This window comes from Lichenostomus cassidix, chromosome 2, assembly GCF_008360975.1.
Source record: "Lichenostomus cassidix isolate B80296 chromosome 2, HeHo_3.0, whole genome shotgun sequence".
NCBI classification, from domain to species: domain Eukaryota; kingdom Metazoa; phylum Chordata; class Aves; order Passeriformes; family Meliphagidae; genus Lichenostomus; species Lichenostomus cassidix.
Window position 1 is genome coordinate 44,496,707 of NC_139482.1, and position 19,842 is coordinate 44,516,548.

The window sequence follows — 19,842 nt, forward strand, 5'->3', positions numbered from 1 at the left end:
GTTCTGCTGTTGCAGAGTTGCGCACCCAACAGCTGTGAAAAGAGAGCAGAAGCTGCAAGAGCTCCTCGTGGGAATGAGGAGAAAGCCAGGCAAGGGGGAGTAAGAACCCATGCCTGGGGAGGGGAAGCTCTGCCTGGGAGCTGGGGCATCATGTGAGGGAAACCTCAGCTGTACCAGTGCATCTGACCCTGAACAGTCTCATCTTCCCTGGTATGTCATCCAGGAACGTGTGTGGATCCTGCTCTCCTCTCCCCGGCTGTGATGCATCCCCAGCTGTTCCATCCTTGCTGCATGTGGGCTGGCGCAATGCCTCAGCCAGATGTTCCCAGCTGCAGCCCAGCTGTGCACATTTCGGCAAGCCTGACAGCTTGCAAACCAGGCACTCCCCTCTCCAAGGCCTGAGCAGAGGAATTGGCAAGTTAAACAAGTTGAACGTTTCAACGTCCCAGCAGAGCAGCGAAAAGCTTCTCTGTGTGTTCAATTTTTGTATCCCCTAAGTTCATTAAAATTCCCTTAAAGAGAGAAAAAGCTGGCTGTGTGCTTGTTAAAGCTTTAATCATTTCTAAGTACCTGTGTCAATTGAACTGCAATTGGATTCAGCACAGCTTGAAACCTATTTCAGCAGGACAAAAACCTCTGTAATCTTTTAAATGCAAACATTCCTGGCTTCTGAAATGGACACCATTCTCCTATGGAAGCCCACAGCCTGCATTGTAGCTAAGGTCATTGCTAAGCACCAGCAACTTTCAGGCCTTTGATTTTCTTGACCATTGTGTGGTTCAATTGGCTTGTTAAGTGAATTAAAGCAGGTGTGAACAGCACCCAGTGAGATGTGATGGCACAGCTGAACGAGGCTAATTCTTCACTGTCAATACAAGCCACAGGTAGCAGATGCTGTCTGTACCAAAGGAAGGCAGGACACATCTCACCAGCATTGCTGGACTTTTCAATTTAATGAAGCGAGCTGCCAACAAATGTGTTCAGGAAGTTGGGAGGAACTCTTAAACCTCTGTGCACAATAGTAGTATGTTGTGGGGCCATTCAGTGCTTAGGATACGTGCAAAAGGGAGAGGGGGAAGAGTCTCAAAAGGCTTTTTTAGCCAGTCTTGGCTCTCCAAAGAACATCCTATGTGCCCATAGCCCAGTCTTAGACACAATCGTCAGTACCTCATCTTCCTCTCCCCTCCAACCCAGCTTTCAGAGGAGGATTACCAGAAGTGAAGATGCATCTAGAAAATTTTCTGAGATACTTGAATATTGCAAGGGTGGAGGACTATTTCAACACTCTCTCTTCTGCACACCTCACAATCAGACTCAGCCCTCACCTTCCCTGGAGTGGCACTGGCTTAACTCATCCTGTTCCCAGGCAAGGAGGGCAGCATGCACAGTGCCCATCCTCCCTGGATCTCTCCCGTTAACCATTAACTTTCTGACCACGAGTTTCCTCCTGGCTCGGAGCTGGGCAGAGAGGAAGGGTGAGTGTCTGCACTCACCGACACGCCCTGGCTGAGCCCATGGCATCAGCCTCTCTCGCAGCTGCCGTAGGGCACTGCGTCATGCTAATGCAAGCCCTCCACCAGTTTATTTTGGCATTACTGCCATGCCATTTTCTCTCTGTAGCAAGTATGTGATATAAACGCTGCTATTTCCCTCTCCACCTCACACACACACACACACACATCCTTTTCCTCAATGAGGCTATCTAATATTTCTATGAGTTATTGCCTGATTATTCCCTCCTCCAGGGAGGTTTTTCGAGTTTTTCACTAGCTGATGTTTACTCAGTGTAGTGTTCCCTCCCTCAGTAACAAAGACATTGGCTAATAGCAGATCTCAGTCCTGTCTCTTGAAAAACACAGAATGTTTCCTCCTTATTCTGTACTTTCACATTTTGTTACTACAGGTTTTGCACTGTATTAGGCAGGAGAGTGCAAACTCCTCCCCTCCTCAAAATACAGAAACCACAACATCCAATTCTGCATTCTCACAATTCAAATTAAAAAAAACAAAAAGTGTATTTGCTCCTCTTTTTCCTCGACTCGAGTTTCACTGATTTCAGCAAACTTAAAATTGGAAAATTTCCCAACCAGTTCTCTATCTAAGAATTAAAAAACCCCAAAGGATAGCCTCTTATTTTGCTTTAATTAAGAGACAAAAGGAAGAAATCAAGGTGGAATATTTATCACCTTAGAAGAACGGGAAAAAAGTTGAATAACACACGCTAATGCAACTTTTCTGTTATTTTATTGATATTAGTGAAGAAAAAATTAAATTTCATCATTCTGATGTGTTACAATTGCTTTCTCTGGTGGGTAGACAGCTCCTACAGCTTATTTAAAGGCTAAATAATACTTCCCGATTGCATGATTAACTTGTACACTTTAAGTTCTCTTATTGTATTGCTTTCTTCCTCTGGGTATATAAAATGGTCCATTAAGTCCATGACTTTTTTTTAGAATCAACTGTTACTCTATCTACTGGTTTAAGATACATTCAAATAAAAAGATACTTAAATTTACTTGCAATAAGTGCACACATACAACAGCAAACAGAGCTGATGGCATTTTACCAAAACATTTTAAGTTCATAGAATAAATAGAAGTCTTCAAACACATGCTGTAACTGACCAATGTGTTTTTTTCTTTCTCAAAAAATATCCTTAAGTGTCCATAGCACTACTGCAATAACTACTTCATTCAGAAAAAAAACAAACCACCCACCTATCTCTCGTCACAAAGACTAAAAGACAGTTTCATTTATACAAGAAATTATCAGTGCTAATAATTCAGTAACAGTCTGGTACAAATGGCAATTCATGGTAATTACGTGTAGTGTGAAAATGGTAACAAACGGGGAGCTTGATTTTAGATGCCACAAGAAGTGCAAGGAAAAGAAAGAGGATGCTAAACCCTCCCTGCTTTGCTCCTCTTCATCCCCCTCTTCCAAAAAATATTTATGTCTCAGCTCTGCTCTAGAAACAAGCTCCCTCCAGTCTGTTCCAGTTCCAAGGTATTTCAACTCTTTCTACAAGCACCCAGCAGAAGGTTGGGAGAAACAGAGAAAAAAATTGTGATATAATTAGGATTGCCTGGCAACTAAACGTTGCGTGAGGTTTTAAGGTCCCCTTTCTGAAAAAGCAGAGGAGGGGGTTACATGTTTGTATGGCAGGTATTTTTTTCATTTTAAAAACACTGTGAAAATAAAGCGTTTCCCATATTTTTGTCTATGCTAAGGTCCAGATTTGGATGAAAAAAGTTTCTCTGAAAGAAGAAAACAGAAAATGGGTGGGGAATATTCTACCCTGCTTACAAGGCCACGGTCTTCGACATGGATGAAACACGAGGATCAGCATGAGGACTGCAAGTTGCTCTTTCCGCCTGTACCATTCCATTACTAAATGTTTACTGTGGTTCTCTGCTGAAGTTTCAAGGACTCACCTTCTCCTAATACTGGTTTTGCTACATATTCTTTTATAACATTCTTATCTGTCAATCTGTTCCACAACTTGGACTTCTAGGAAGTCACTGCCATGTTTACCTCACGAGTTGAGAAAACTGTTTTCTTTGGGCGTGCTGACAAAGCACGTTTCAGTGGCAGCAACACATAGTTAAGCATTTTCCCTCCCACAATCCAGTGCAGCATTGGAAAACAAAACAAAACAAAACAACAAAAAAAAAGAAGTTGCACAGAGTGTAAGCGTGCCAAAGGAAACAGCGATGGTAGGAATACGTCAATATTCCAGGTACCCAGTAGGCCTGCTGACCTCAACACAGTATTAGTTCAAGTTTATAACCTTGGGAAGGAGTCAAATACAGAACAGGAAAAAATAAATTTTTCATCCATTCAGGCGTAATAGCCAGGCACTCCAATAACTCAGCTCAAGTCATCTACAGAGGCAAAATTAAAACTACCACGTTAAACTGAGTGCTTTTTTCAGTATTTAATGAAGCACAAATGCTCCCACGCTTCAAGTGATGTAATGAGAGGTCTCACATAACACATTCAATAGCTTCCCATGCACCTTTGACTCAAGTTAGGCTAGCTACAGAATTCACGTTTTTCTAGTCAAGTTATTTTTTCTCGGTTTTGCTCTTCAGTTTTTTTTCAGTGCATCTTAAAAAAAAACCTTTTCAAAAGGTTAGCAAGTTAACCTTAATACAGCAATCATAATATAGAGCCTTTTGCACTCAATTGAACAGTAAAATAATCCAATTAGTTACAATAGATCTGGTACATATTTACACATTTTGTACAAAGTTTACACATTTCTCCCATTAGGCACGAAGTTGATTTGTCAAACTCAAGAGGCAATGAAGGGGTGATGGGGAAAGGAAAAGGAGTTTGGAGAAAGAATCTGAGTATTTTCATTTAAAAAGACTAGCTGTAAAAATAAAGTCCTTCATCGCAAGCTAGTTTGCTTGGGGAGCTTGGTTCCCATGAGGATCCCCGAAGTGAGAGACGTTGGGCCTTTCATCTGCATGCTGGAACCCACCATGGTGGGGAAGCTCCGATTCCTCCGGATGCCAGTGTTCAGCTGGATGCCCCCGATGGCACTGGTCACGGCAGGGCAGCCCAAGGGGAGACCGTCTGGTGCCAGGCCTCCAGGAACAAGGGCCCTCACTGGTCCCTGTGCCCCACAGAGAAGAGGTCCCTGGTCCTCAGTTAAAGGAGGAGCTGACGTTTGCCCTGAACTCACAACTTTGGCAATACCAAACCTCCTGACTTTGTCCACGAGATTAAGGTTGGAAACAGACACGTCAGTTTGGCTCTCACTGTTCCTGATGTTCTTTTTGTTCCTCACCTCCTTCAAGATTGAACTAGCAGGCTTCGAAGCCAAGAAGTTGTCATAAGGTGGGCTGGTGCACTTGAACTCAAAAGATGGGGGGGAAGAAGAAGGTGTCTGCATGGGTGAGTTTGGTGGAGTAGAAGGAATGATGGCCATTTTCGGGGAGTACGTGTTCAGCAGGGTGCTCCTGCTGGCTCTGTCCCAGCTCTGTGGATTGTACACTGCTGCTGAGATGCCCCTTTCCTTCAGCAGCCACACCAGCCCCAGGGATGTGCTCATGGTCGTCGTGGATTCCCGGAGGTTGGTGAAGGATTCGGCCAAACTCAGACGCCGAGGAGTGCAGGGAGTAGCCACCGGGGTGCCTTTCAAATTGCTAATGCTGCCACAAGCTGGAGTAGGTGCTGCGTTAAGGCTGAAAGCAAAGGAGCAGTCAAATTATTCTCTCCAGTAGAAAATCAAAATATACTACAGGCAAGATTTTTAACCCTGAGCAGAGCCTTTTATCCATTTGGAGAGTGCACAGGACACTGGCAGCTCCCAGGCCCTCACAAATGTGATTGCAAGTGCAAAGCAGTCAGATCTTAACAAACACATCTCCACTTGGCACACTTTACAGCCCAGTCTCCCAGCATTAATGTCACTGCCAACACTCAGCACCATGTTTCTTCTGATAAACCATTTACAGGTTTGTGATCAACACCTTCACTTTCTCTTCCTGATTTACTGGCTGTCACAACCCCCAGTTGTTTCTAACACAGAGACAAGGAAATGTGGGAGACTGGACCAATGGTATAAGCAAGACATTTACTTTTTAGTGTCACTTCTGAGCACACAGAACTGAACACTCATTCATCAAGGTATGCTGTACTCAGTTATTCCAGAAACAAGGCACGTGGCATATCTATGACACTCCAAATTCATGTCTGTTTGAGAGAATCCCAAGAGCTCCAAGGGAAAAAAACCCCAACTTTCCAACTTTTTCTAACCATGCTCAAATTATGGTCTGTGCTACATAAACACACATGCCAAAAAAAAAAAAAAATTCACAGTAATGTCTCCTAGGCATGGATTCATCCCCTCTAATGTCCTTTAAAGGGTCCTTTAAAGCAATGCAACACTTTGTGCTAACAAAGAATTCACTGACCTGAGCTCACCACTGTTCAAAGAAGGAAATCTACTCCCTCATCTTGCCAGGTTAGCAAGTAGAAGTCGCTAAGCAAAGAGTCAGACAGAAAGTAAAGCCTGTGCAAGACAGTGGGAAAACTAAGCAGCTGGAAAGGGAAGGACAGGGAAGAGAGGAGTGGGCTCTTCCCTCTTCAGCAGAGCCATGCTGTTGGATTGGCTCGGCCAGAACATGCAACTTTAATTTAAGTAGGGCTCTCTGCACCAACAAGAGCATCAAACAGCCACTTTGAGACAATCTGGTTGGATTTCATGAAGAAGACTCAGGCCAGTGACTGAACTGCATTCCTTTTGCCCACATGGACAAATAGGGCTTTGATGATGTCTTGACTGGAATTTTCAGTCTCATTTCACCTTGCATTAATGAACGCTGTGTAGCCAACACTACAGTGCATGTCAGGTTAGACACCCTGGAATGTTTTAGTTGCAGCTTCCTGATGAGCTTAAAGCATCATCTAGATCCTTGGTTTACAGTGAGCAGGTGACATGAGTTCATGTCACACTAGAAACTCTAGTCCAGTGGTCTAAAAACAAGCATATCTTTAAGGCACTTCTTAATTAAGAAAATATTAGCCTGATGCTATAAAGTCTAAAGTCATGTCTTCTTTCCATGGCTAAATAGGATCTGACCAACATGATGTCTAAAAGTGATTTGGAACTGGACCAACCTCTACTATAAGCAAGTGAAACTGAGGAAGCTGAACTGCAGCTGCAATTCAACAAGAGGAATCCCACGTATTCCTCCTGGTATACTGTAGTGAAACATGCATTTGAGAAAACTGGCAGATATAACTAGAAAAGCAGCCTTGCTGAGTGGCTCTGGAACTGGTCTCCTTGCACCCCCATGTGTGCTGTGGCTGTCAGTGCATGTGGCAGATTTGCCAAGGCACATCCTGATGTCCTGTCCCTTCTGCCTGGGCTGAGCCAGCAGCAGGGGAGAAGGATCTCTCCCAGCAGAGCTGAGGAGGCCATGCACACTCACTGCAGCAGCACAGCCACTCTGAAGGCAAGGGTGAATGGAAACAAGTTAGTTCACAATTCTTCTCTTAAGCACTGATTAAAGCTGCACCCTCATAGTTCCAATCCCAGCAGAACTAAAGAGCAGTGAGAGCCACTGAGGTGCATTTCCCACACGGCTAAACACAGAATACAGAAGTGTTGAAAAGTGTGAGGGAGAGAAAAGAAAGAGAATTTACTGCATGAACTGACTTTCTACATGGTACAACCATATACATCTCAGAAACCCAGACATACAGTGTTAGTTACCAGGCTTCTGAGATATCCTAGTCACAAGATGAAAACTACAGCCCTCCAACAGCTTCACTCTTTCCATATACAGACTTCAGTTGCACAGACATATAGATTAGTATTTCTACTAATTTTTCAGCACAGTTATACACTACAGTGCAATTAAAAAACCAAACCATCCCTGCAAGAAAGCAGTTGCAGGTGTTGCCTTTTTGCACATTCGATCATTTTTGCATTGCTTCAACTGGGAAACATTTTTCCCATCAAACTGACCAACACCACAGGGCAGCCTGAACACAACAGCAGAAACAGACTCAAAGTGGCCTCAGCAACTCAGCCCAGTGACGGTTTCAGAGTTAGACTGAAAAAAGAAACAAATAAATGAGCATTTCATTTAGCTGGATAAAATTTAGTCAGGTTAGAGCAACACCTGGGGTAGCACAGGTTAAAATGCAACCAGGTAGGTAAATGCCAAACCTCTTGGGGTTAGCTGGTGCCACACACACTAGCATTCCTTGTACATGACCCTGCCAACACAGATGCTGCTGGCAGTGCTGCTCACCCCCGACCTCGCTGGGTCATGGTGTCTGCCCTATACCTCCTCTCATCACAACGAGACATAACGCAGTTTCCTCATCCTCCTCACATGACCTGTGAAGAATCATTTACAGTTGGTAAGGAGGAGCTCCTTAAACACATCTGCTGAAAACATAGTTTTGTTTATTTTGCTCTTTGTTCTCATGAACAAATGATGAACTTCCATGTAACTGATGCAGCTGAAAATGTACTGAATTTAGCTGTCTTTTGTGACTGATTTGTTGGATTTATTACCTAAAGAGTTTATTATGACCACAACTGACAGCAACTCAATAATAACAAGAAAACTAAAATAGAACTGCAGTCATGTAAGAGGATCTCTTCAGTAATCATGTTGAGAGGAAGGACAGAAAAGAGTAAAGAAAAACCAGCCGGGCCACTAATAACTAACTTAGTTCAGAAAGGGAAGCAGAAAAGTTACATTTAAACATCATACATTTCCTTTCCACTTGACAGGTTTTCATATTGAATACCCTTACTTTTCATGCCCTTCATAGGCAGTCAGTGCCTATCTCATGCCTAAACAAGTGAAGACACAACACCTCTGCATGGCGACCTACAGTGGTAAACTCCCACACAGGAGCTGGCAGGGGCAGAGAAAGCAATGAGGCATTGTCCTTATAAACAAGAAAAGAACATTCTGTAAATCCTGATTTGCTAAGAGAGGAAAGCTCCCTCTTTAGGTATGAAATTCACATGCCCCCTCTGGTTCTCAGATCTTCACCTTCCATAAGGTCACAGAACTGCCTTCTGTTGGCATGTAGTGTCTATACTGCCAATTGCTATTGCATCACCAGCTCATTGGCTTCAGTCTGGCTACTATGAACTCATTTCTAACAATTACACCAAGGAACAAAGCAGACATCTCCCTGTTTCCAGTTAAGGCATATTGCCTCCTCCATTCCTCATGGATTTCTGAATTTCTTTACCTGCACATCCCTTTTTCTTCTGAGAGGAAAGATTTAAACTCCCTCCCTGGGAAAACATTTCATTTTTTTTTTAAGAGATCACATCCTGTGCATTCACATATGATGACTACAACTAGTCTAAGATGAAGAGTAGCCAGGCCTGGATATCAGATGCCAACATAGTTATTCTGATCCTGCAATATCTTAAATAGGGACAACAACATTTAAGAAACTCTGGCTGCCTTTTTTAAACACCACACATGCCTCTCAAAATCAGGGTAAGGTAACTCAAAATGGGAGGAATAACTTGTGGGTGTGTTTTAATTCACCAATGCAGCTAATATCTTTGCTTATGCCGTGATTTTGCATTTGCTTAGAGGGGAAACGCTGATAGAGCTGAAGGCTTTGCCATCATGAGAATCCCTTACCTTGGCGTGACTCGTGTGAGTTCATCGGAGGGGTGCAGAATGCGGCAGGTGGTGAAGGTGAAGGTGGAGTTGGTTTGTGACATGCACTTCCCAGGATGAGGTACTAAATTAAAAAAAAGCAAATTCTTTGCATTTTACACAGAAAAGGGGAAAAACCAAACTCCTGTGTGCTGATAAAACAGATGCAAAAAAGTGATGAGGCACCTTGATGGGATCAATGCAAGAAAAGTGAAATGCCCAAGTACTACAGTGTTATACAGACACTTCTCCAAAAGAAACACCTCTAGGACTCCAAGGCCAGTGCTAAAAAGGTCTGCTGAAACTTGCCCATGATCACAAACACTGCAGATTAAATCTTGTCTAAACCAAATTTAGGCCAGGCAGTGCCTGAAATGCTAGCCGTTATCTAAACTAGCAACTTGCATCAGTGGGAAATTACAAGCATCATTTTCTAGTACCAGCTCCGGAGCACCGGGATTTTCTAAATGCTTGTGCCTTTCAGCTTTTAGATTGATCCACAAAAAGGTATCCCCATTACTTCTCAGTAATGGATCCATCTGGCTAATGCTACAGGAATATAGATTGTTGGGGTGGGGAGGGGAGGGACATACATTAATTACAGTTTGTCTGACTTTTCACATCCACAATATGGAAAGTGGTAGTTTTTTGGATCCACTACTGCACATCTGTGACATTTCTCTTGTGCATGTGATTAGGTTCTTTAAGAATGTATGTCCTCAGCTGCATAGTATAGCAGTTTTTGAATATTTGTAGACAGTGTAGTTAGCATATTTCCTGACAAATGTGGCTGTACAACTGCTACTCTGTTGATAGATCAGGGATTTGAAAAAGAAGCAATATAGCTCAATTTTAAAAATGAAGGACTTAGGCCAACTTCTCTCTCCTAGGTCCGAATACTTCTGTGGCTGTATTAACCTGCTATATAATGCAGCTGTGGTCACTGCAAAGTAAGTACAAAATTTAAGAGCCATGCATCTGAAAAGCTGGTTGAAAAACACCCAGAGTTAAATATTACATCAAAAATACCATGATTGCATATGTTCTCTTACTTGGTAACCAAACTTAGCAGTGGTAAAAGACATGCACAATAAAAACCATGTGCAGCTCCCTCCCCCCAGTCCTACCCAACCCTCTGAGCCATTCCCTGATTAAGCCACGTTTTAATACCACAGTACACAACTATTCAACACATTGCAAAAGACAGACAGACCAACCAGCTAGACCAGACACCATTCTGAACTCCCAGAGCAGCTTAGCAGAAGCAAGGCAAGTCTTAATTGTGGCTGTGTTCCCTTTTTCATATGTAAAGTATCACAGCTCCAAAACAGTGTGTGTGGTTAGGTAGCCCTTTAAGAACACATATAAGCAGTGTGTGAAGGGTAGAGCATGGGCAGTGTGAACAGTGGAAGCAGAAGTGGCTGAACATACAGTGAGAGGTAACTTCCAGTCAGCGCTGGAACGTACAGCTGTACATTAGAGAAGGTTATTTCCAAGGACCCACTGGAGTGTCATGTTAACACACTCAAATGTTAGCACAGCATAACAACAACAAGCTCTACTTCACCTCCAGAGATGGTAATTATGATGCTTCAGGAATCCAGTTGCTTTAGAGATTAGTGTGAGCACTAAAAAAGCTACTACAAGGGAGCACAGCCTAGCAATCATGATTCTCTCCATTTTGTAGAGAGTTATATGAAAATCTGGAGAAAGAGCTCAAATAACTGGACATGAAAAAATTGGTTATTTAGAGAAAACACAGGACTTTAACATGAATCAATTAGAAACATTTATCCCTGGATGATGAATAGAGAACAGAATAAAGCAATGCTGGTTTAAGATTGCAAGCTCAACCCAAAGCACATAGCTGTAATACAATCAGTGCATTTTCCCCATTTGCAATATCCACTGGGCATCCCCTCAGATTTGAGACAGGCACATTGAAGAAACATAGCTGCATTAGCAAAAGCAAGACTCATTGCTATTAATGAGTCAAAGATAGGAGAAGGCTGCTAAAAGTAGAGAAATCACTAACTCTAATAAGAGGAAACAAATTGAAATGATGAAAAAATAATCTATCCATTTTCAAGGATGTATTTCACCCTCAAATACCACTAAGAAAGTCCTGTACCAGCTTCATCCTCCATCAGTCAATAATGGGGTGTATCATATTGCTGTACCATTTTCCATCCTTTGGACACAGTAAAGAGTGAGAACCTGTTGCTGTAAATGAACAAAGTTTATGAAAGAGAAACAAAATTATTCATTCCTAACTTAGTAATTTTACATATGAATGGCCATCACCTGAATTGATAGAAGTTCATGAGGATGCAATACATTTTTATTATAAGAAAGGCTATCTTCACATTTACATATACCAAAGTATTCTTTTAAATATAAACACCTGCTCCATGTAACTGTCTGAAACCAAACGTTTCACTTATACTTATGCCCTCTTTTCCAAAGTAGTAGTAGTTTAACAACAAGGCTTCATATCCGTCTGAAAGAGAATCTGTACATAATTCAGTGCTTAACAAAATTTACAGAAACATCATGTAATTTCATCCATCAGGAACCCTGTGCAAACTTTTAGTGCATTTTGCCTCTAAATTAGGATTAGAATTAAACCTAAGATTTCTGCTGGATTGTGTTTTAGCACTCAGAAATTAATGATTCTTCACCTTATTAAAGTTTTCTCAAACAATTCACAGGCATTATGGAAAAAATGCAAACCATTCAAGCTGAAAGGACTCTCCTGTAAGCACAAACACTATTGTAGAAACACCTTTTAAAATATTGAAGAAGAAAAAAAAAAAAAGGCAGGTTCCAGTCAAACTGAATGCAGAGAGCTCCATCTTCCGGTAAAACAAACGGCTTTCCTCACACAAAACACGAAGCTGATTTTATGTATCACAGAGATGCCTCAGGTCCAGCTTCAGCACTCAAAGCCTGTGGGCTATTCTGCTAGGTGTAAATAGCAAAACAGATGTTTTTAGGACATGACCTTCTGCCCAAGAATTCTCAAAAGGCCGTTTAATCTGGATTTTCAACCAGCTTGCGCAGAGGAAGGTACAAAGTTGCAGCAGGTAAACAAGTGGGCTGCCCCATTCACAAGAAGATGTCAAGACAAATTGTTTGAGGAAGACTTGTAAGAGGTAGCTGTACTAAAACTCCATTAATTTTTGTACCACTGGATCAAAATTCAAATTTGTCATTATGCTGAAAGAACAGTGAGGAGGCAAAGAGCTCATGGTGACCAGTAAATCTTTTGCATTTTGTATAAGCACCTATTCTGGCACATACAGATTTATCAGGAAATTAAATTTAAAAAATTTGGAAATCTTCAGAGTATGATTTGATCCAGACTGGCACAAAGGTAACATTTTAGTCCAACAGTGAAGCAAGCCACTCTGCTCCATCATTTCTTTGGCATGTTTGAAGAAAAGGAGGAAACCTGGGTTCCTGCTATTTGAGCAGAGAGAGCACTGGAATTAGGGCATCTCTTTAGCACAGGCTGTGGAAACAGGGATGGAATGACAAGCAGATTGAGGCATCCTTAGAGCAACAGATGGTGTTTTAAAGCATTAGAAGTTTACTGCTGAATAGAAAAGTTCTGCTTGCTTTAAAAAAGAATAGTGAAGGACCATTTGGAGGCATTTTTTCCCTACAGTGTGATCATCTGGAATACAGGCTAGGGACTTCACTTTTGCCAGTTTGTGCCACTAATTCCATTCTCGGGTGAGGTGAAATTCCTGAAAACTAGGTCACAAAACCCCATCAGGATCCACAGGACAAGACAGTTGCTTCGTGTAGTCTCTAGATTTTGCAGAGTTCATCCCCTCCGGGTGGCTCAAGTTGAGAGCTCTGGTATCCAGTGCTACCTGTACTGAAAATGCCTGGCTGACAGAACAAGGAGATTATAGAGCAGGCTGCAGCTGATGCCTGGGTGAACCACTACCACAAAAAGGAGATAGGTAATAAAAAAAACAGCTGTAAAACGTGAGCATGGTGCTCTCCTAAAGGTGTAACTGTGAATACTCAAAACATCCAAGTATTCATAAGTCTGTAGCAGAAGTGTTGCTTTTGTTATGTTTCTTAAACAACGAAATTATTCTCTGAATACCTGCTTTTCCAAACTTTTCATTTGTTTTGCCTTTGGAAAGAGCAAGAGAGGAAAAACTGAACAAAGACAGGTATTCTTTGGACAGGGTCACTTCCTCATAGGTATATAACCATGGAACTCAGATGTAAAAAGACTTCGAAGTACTTAATGTGGCTTGAACATGAGTTTATGCAGGTTAGGATCCCCAAATTAAAATTTAAGTATTTTAACAGCACAGACAGCAATTGCTGACAGACTTTTCTTAAAGAAATAATTACTGTGAAATACTCATGCCATTTGAAAATAAAATATATTTAAATATGCATCAATACCTTAGTTCTAAGAAGAGTTACAAAATTTATTGCTTTTCTGTACAATGGTAACTTTTTAGAAGCATGTATCGTAATCCTGCTAAAAACAACTCAAACATAAGACATTCATTATGTGGTTTTGTGATATTAGGCATCTATTTGGAAAGCCCTCTATGTCATGGTTAAGGTGTAAACATGAAGTACAAGAGTGCTGATCCCATAATGCTGTGCACATGTCTATTCAGAGCAATCAATCAGTGGAACTAACAAACACAAGTACTGAAAGACCAGTTTATGCACCCAATACTAGCAGGCAATTAAGCACACACTGCATCAAGTGTAGCCCTTCCAACTTCAAAATTAGAACATTCATATTAATTCATTATTAAGTGCTTTGAGTGGCTGGTGTTTTATTTGTTTCTTTAAGGGAAACATGAGAGGCAGTGAATTAAAAAAACCACAACAAACCAAACAAAAAAACAACCCCAACAACCCCTCTCTCCAAAACAGATTCTGTACAGTTTTATAATATACTAGTTTCTTTCACAAAAGAAAATATATTGAGGTTACTAAAAATTTGTGCTGCAAAAACTACTTGTCCCAGATGATTTTAAGAACACTGTGTCCTGTAACTTCTTTACAATTCCAATTACGCTGGAGAGTCTACACAAGTGATACACAAATCTCAGCCTATTCCTGGGTATTAGGCTACGACTGCAACTTTGGAATTTACAATCCTCCATAAAATTAACTTTACCCCCACATGGCATGTGGCTCCAACAGACCAGCTGCAGACCATAAGACACGTGTGTTAACTTCTCCTGAAATGTTTAGTGCCATAATTGGGATAGAATATGCATTTATGGTGAGGAAGCTATTTTATATATCAATGGGTGCTACAGGTTTCAACACAGGGACAAGGAAAACTCAAGGAATAGAACTTTTTCTTATTTAGTCAGAGTGATTTCTGACTCTATCACAAGAAACAACTGATAATTTGTTCTGAATACATTTATTTTGGCTACAAGGTATTTTTGGCACCAGCAATGTTTGCTCTCCCGAGACTGGATGTTAAAATGAGCTCTTGGGCTCATCCTGAGCAGCACTCTGCACACACAAAATGGCAGTAAGAACAGGGCTTGCAAGTACTGTGCCAGAGAACATCTCCAGTGCAAAAAAGGCAAGATACAAACCTCAGAGCATACAATCAGTTGAAGCAGAAAGCTGCCCAACAGACTAAGATGACTTACACCTCCTGGGAAAGTCCTTGTAGGCACTGTATTACTAAAGAACTTTTGGCCTGAGACTGGAAGACCATATCTCTAGACTGGCACACTTTACAGCCTGCCAACTGCAACTGTAAGTAGATACTTTCTGGCTTTTACAAACCTCTTGAATTGGATTTTTCCACAAGGAACCTATCTCAGATTACAAGCAAAGGCACTATTGCTAGACACTGTGTGCAAGGTATTTCTCTCCTTCCCTTTTTATCTTACTTCCACGTTCTCTAGGAAGAGTTTACTCTGTATGCTGCCAACTGTAACCTGCCTTGGAATCATGCAAGAAACGATGCTGTAACCTTGTACTCCTGATGGGCTCTAAGGTGCCACATGTCCATACACACTTCTACCTGCCTTGCATTTCTTACACAGAAACCTAGGACAAAAAATGCTGAGGAGAAGCTATGAGAAGCAATGGCTGCACAATATTTAAATACAAAATAAATTCATAAGCTAAGCATGAACCTTCTTCTCCCAAAAGGTATTCTTGCTGGCAGATTGTGGATCCTAAGAAGTACTGTTCCATTAGTAAGTGCCTACTCTCAAAAAATCCACAATCATCTCCTTGCATAATGCCTTACAAATTGCTTCAAACAAAAGCAGATACAGTGTCTTTACTTCATTTGAGCAACACAACCAATAATGATATGGTAGCTCATGGATTCTCCTAAATCCTAAGCAACTGAACAATTTGAAAGAAGGCAAAAGAATGCAAAATTAAAGTTTTCAGCACACTTGCTCATTCTAAAAAGTTATTCATTTTGACCAATTTATTTCTGTAATGTATTAAAATTACTCAGCAAACAATACAAGGTAAAATACGATTGCTAGAGCAATTCCATTGATTTTATCTACTTTGTCAGTTCACCAGGCAGGGAATTCACTTAAAAACCCTGTCTGAGGCAGACTTTTCACAGAAGTCAGCAGTAACCAGCAAATAACCTGTTAATAAACAGTGACCTATACTCAAATAGTAACGGAGACAGAAAATGGAACGAAATACTAGACTTTCTTGCTAGTCTGTAACCACAGAGCAGGCCTACATTTATTGCTCTACTCTAAAGAAAGAACTCTTCCAAATTATTACCCAGAAACATTTTACTAATCTGTTCTTTAAAAAAAACCCCAAAACAAAGAACTAAACTATAGCTTTACCTATGGTTAGCCCATGACAATGAATCTTCTACTTTTTTGACATGTTCTGTGTTGAATACTCTTAAAATTAGAAAATTCTTCAAAACGTAACCCAAGCAACGTTTTCTTGCACATCTACTGTACTCAGAGTACATGAAGAACTGCTTGTTCCCTTCCTCTCCACAGCAACAAATTTTAAAATTAATAACATCTTTTGTTGATTGTTTTATTCCCTAGAGCCTAAAATTGCCAGTTATTTCAGTCTTTGATTATTTCAGCCCATGTTTCTCATATCTCCAGCTTTTCTTGCTGTTGTTACTCAGACTCTTCAAAATGATAAAAAGCTGAATAATATACTAAATGGTACACAACTGCCTGAAGAGGCATTATTTATTTTCATATTAATATTAAAAAATCATATGAACATTATTTCTGGGATCTCATAGAACAAGGACAACTTTTGCCAATGGAAAGGGAAGTTGAAGCGTTTGGATGTTGAACCACTGTAACAGGCTGCCCAGGGAAGTGGTTGGGTCACTACCCCTGGAGGTATTTAAAAATCTGTAGATGTGGCACTTGGGGACATGGATTAGTGGTGGACTTGGCAGTTAATGCCTGGACTCAATGATCTTAGAGGTCTTTTCCAACCTTAATGATTCTATGATTCAACGTTTAACCTTAATACAACTGACTCTAGAAAGTAGCTTAAATTCAATAGCTGAAAGCACTAAACTGGCATTGCAGTAAGAGCTGAAGATACTCTGCATGTCACGACAATAACAGAAATACTATTGTTTAGCCCTGAGACAATCTAATCTTCCAAAGACCAGCCAAATATTAAATTACGATTTATCTCAGAAAAAGGAGAGGGAAGGAAGTATCTTCATTTAAAGTAGTTATACAAACAACAAGTGGAAAACCAAAGGATTTCTGGCAATTTTCTGATTCTGGACTAAATATAATTCTTTACCAGAGGCAAATCTTAATTAAGACTATACAGCTTATTAAAACAAAAACCCCCAAATCCCAAGAACAACAAAGAAACTACACAAACTCAAAACATATCTGTAGTCTTGAGAATACACAATCTTGTGCAATAATAGACTGCTAATGTCAGTTCAAAGTATCTAGTAACTCATGCAGTACTGTGTCGCTTAATGTTTATGTCTTAATACAGTATAAATAGGAAGGACAAGATTTAATAATGTGGTGGAGAAAGAATAAGGGAAATGTTATTAGTCACTGCATAAAAAAATACCCTTAATTCTTTATCTCAAAAGGACTTTAAAAACAGGTAACTGTACCTGAGGTAAGTGATTTAAACTTCCAGAATTTCTTTGGTGATTTTCAAGGCACTCTATTTGTTTCAGCAAAGGCAAGGCAGATGCACCATTTGCCAATCATTTTGTCCTTGTTTTTTCCCAAAGTACAAAAATCTAAAACATGGCATCACCTCTTATGAACAGTCAGAAGAGTATCTGCACTACAGTAATACAAAATATATGAATCTGTACATTACATACACTTAACAGCGTGCACTAAATACACACACAAGTTGAGTATGTGCCACACAAATGTTTGTGAATGAACCACTTTCTTTTAGCAGCCTTCTCTTATCAAAATAGAGTAAAATATTGACCACAGATGCTGTTACTGAAAAACAAATCGAAAGATTAAAGAAACGATTTTTGAGCCAATGTTAGAATGGTTACGTTCTAACCACTGCACGCACTATCGTGCAGATGCTACACACAAAGCAATATTATGGATGCTGTTCTGAAGAGATGTGAGAATGGCCCAGTAATCAAAATCCTGTAAAGATGTCAGTTTTACTGGACTTAATGAGTTTCCCTCACCAGACCCCTCATCATCGTCAGTCGCGGACTCCTGCATCTCCTCTGTGAAAGCCTGAGATTGGCGGGGGTTATTCTTGTTCTCTGAAACAGTCACTTGTGCTTGTGACCTCTCACCTGAGGTCTCTGTGTGCTGAACTGGCGTCGAGGTAGTTAGGCCCTTGTAAGAAATGTCACCTGTCTCATCTTCCTCATAGTCATTAAGGCAGTACACTTCATCCAGGTCAAGGTCTAGGTTCCTGAAGCCCTTAGTGACAACCCCAGGCCTCGGGTCCAGGATCCCACCCAGGTGAGGCTGAGCCAGCTGCTGCCAGTGGTGCAAAGTGGCAGAACCTTGAAAGGGAACAGAAAGACAACCAAAATGAATTAGTAATCAATCTGGGACATAAAAGACGAAGTCCCATTTCATTTATCCAGAAGACCAAAGGTTTGGGAGCTCCAAACCTTTAATGTTTCTGGGTTTAATGTTTCTAGGGAGACACGCTACAGCACAAAACTGCTTCACCTAGGCTTCAGCATTTCCACACCAGTGTGAAATAAATGGATCACTTAGCGCTTAGGCAAAGCCTGGTGGTGAGAAGCAGCACACTTGTGCACATGCACATCCCCTCCCTGTAAATATTCTCACCCACTTCAATTCGCAGGATTAAGCAGGAGTAGAAAGAATATAGATTTAACTGTTGATCTGAGCACCATCACAGAAAGCTCTAAGAGTACCATATACCACATATTCCCACATTAAGCTCACACTAAGGTGCTGGAAACATGCCAGAATTTAATACCAGTGGCTAACGGGAGGACAGTAGTCACACAGATTGCACAGCAATTTTAGCTTTGTACCATATGTTAGCAAACCCCATCAGCTTCAGGCATGTGTAAGCAGATACACAATTCTGAACTATACATCAAACCTAAATACCTGTGTGGACCTTGTGCTACAGGAATTCAACTACTACAAAACTAATGCTACTGTACCTGTAGCTTCATCCTTGGCAGAGAAATGTTTTGAGAAAGGAGGTGCATTTTACAGAGAAAAGTATTCAATATTCAGTGTTTAATAGGAGACAGTCAGAAACAGCAATGCATCAGGAAAATCTCGTATATACACTGAGATGGGCCAGTGAAATCAGGGGAGAATGTGTCTAATTCCTCAAGTAGCAATTAAACACTGCTTGCAAGAGCTTTCATTTTCCTGTGTGCCCATCAGCACTACTGTGTTGAAATACGTGACTTAAAAACACACATGTCCTATGATGCAAACAAAACTTCTTTATTTTCACCTCTGCCAGCTCAAATCAGAGCAGTTTCTGCAGTCTTGTTCCTGTCCCCTCTCTGCAAAGGAGAATACCCACTCATTCAGCAAGCTGGCATACTAATGTCTCACCCATATTCAATGAACAAAAATGTTCAATTCATTGCACAGCCTAAGCAACTGTAATAACTAGAGAAGGGGTGTCTCTCATATACCTTTTCAATCTGAGAAAAATTCTATGGAATGAGAAAAATTGTCACTTTGTCTATTGCATTTAAGGAAGCTTACTGCAAATAGGAAGTGAACAGGGAAAAACTCTTTCTCTAAAATGACTGGGAACAGTGGGTGGCATTTTAATTAAGCCCATCTCACTTTTTAAGATCTGTAATTTTTTAGCTCAGAATAAATAGACCTGCTAGATTACTTTGGCTAATGACCCTACCTATTTTTTTGCTTTTATTTAACATAAGTCTAGAGGGATTAAGGAAAATTGGCAGCCTCAAGGCTCAAGAAGTAGAAACTATTACAACCCCAAAATGAGAAAAGAGATATCCTTACAATTTATATTTACTTCTGAATTGTCACGAAGACCAAATTTTTTTTACTTCTCTATAAAAGAAATACCTCAGAATGTGAAAAGGTGGCAGATATTGTCAAGCCCTAACCTAGGAGTAGAGGTTAAGGACTCTACTTAGTCTGTCAGACTCTACTCCAAGAATTAAAAGACCAAAGGAAATCAAAAT

The 19,842-nt window shown here is 40.7% G+C and overlaps 1 protein-coding gene across 9 annotated transcripts in view; it reads right to left on the reverse strand.

Moving 5' to 3' along the window:
* Positions 1 to 2,225: 2,225 nt before the first annotated feature.
* The window catches only part of TRAK1 (trafficking kinesin protein 1), a 127,009-nt gene continuing 109,392 nt past the window's right edge, over positions 2,226 to 19,842 (reverse strand). For 5 of the 9 annotated variants that reach the window (XM_085051331.1, XM_085051328.1, XM_085051327.1 and 2 more), the window contains 3 exons: positions 17,851 to 18,180; positions 9,150 to 9,252; positions 2,226 to 5,198 (listed from right to left, as the gene is read on the reverse strand). In XM_085051331.1, the coding sequence (XP_084907457.1) occupies positions 4,400 to 5,198; positions 9,150 to 9,252; positions 17,851 to 18,180 (1,232 nt within the window). In that variant the 3' untranslated portion in view covers positions 2,226 to 4,399. Of the gene's footprint in view, positions 5,199 to 7,778; positions 7,868 to 9,149; positions 9,253 to 11,298; positions 11,391 to 17,850; positions 18,181 to 19,842 lie in introns of those variants that run through there. The other 4 variants (XM_085051335.1, XM_085051334.1, XM_085051330.1 and 1 more) reach the window with 4 other exon arrangements.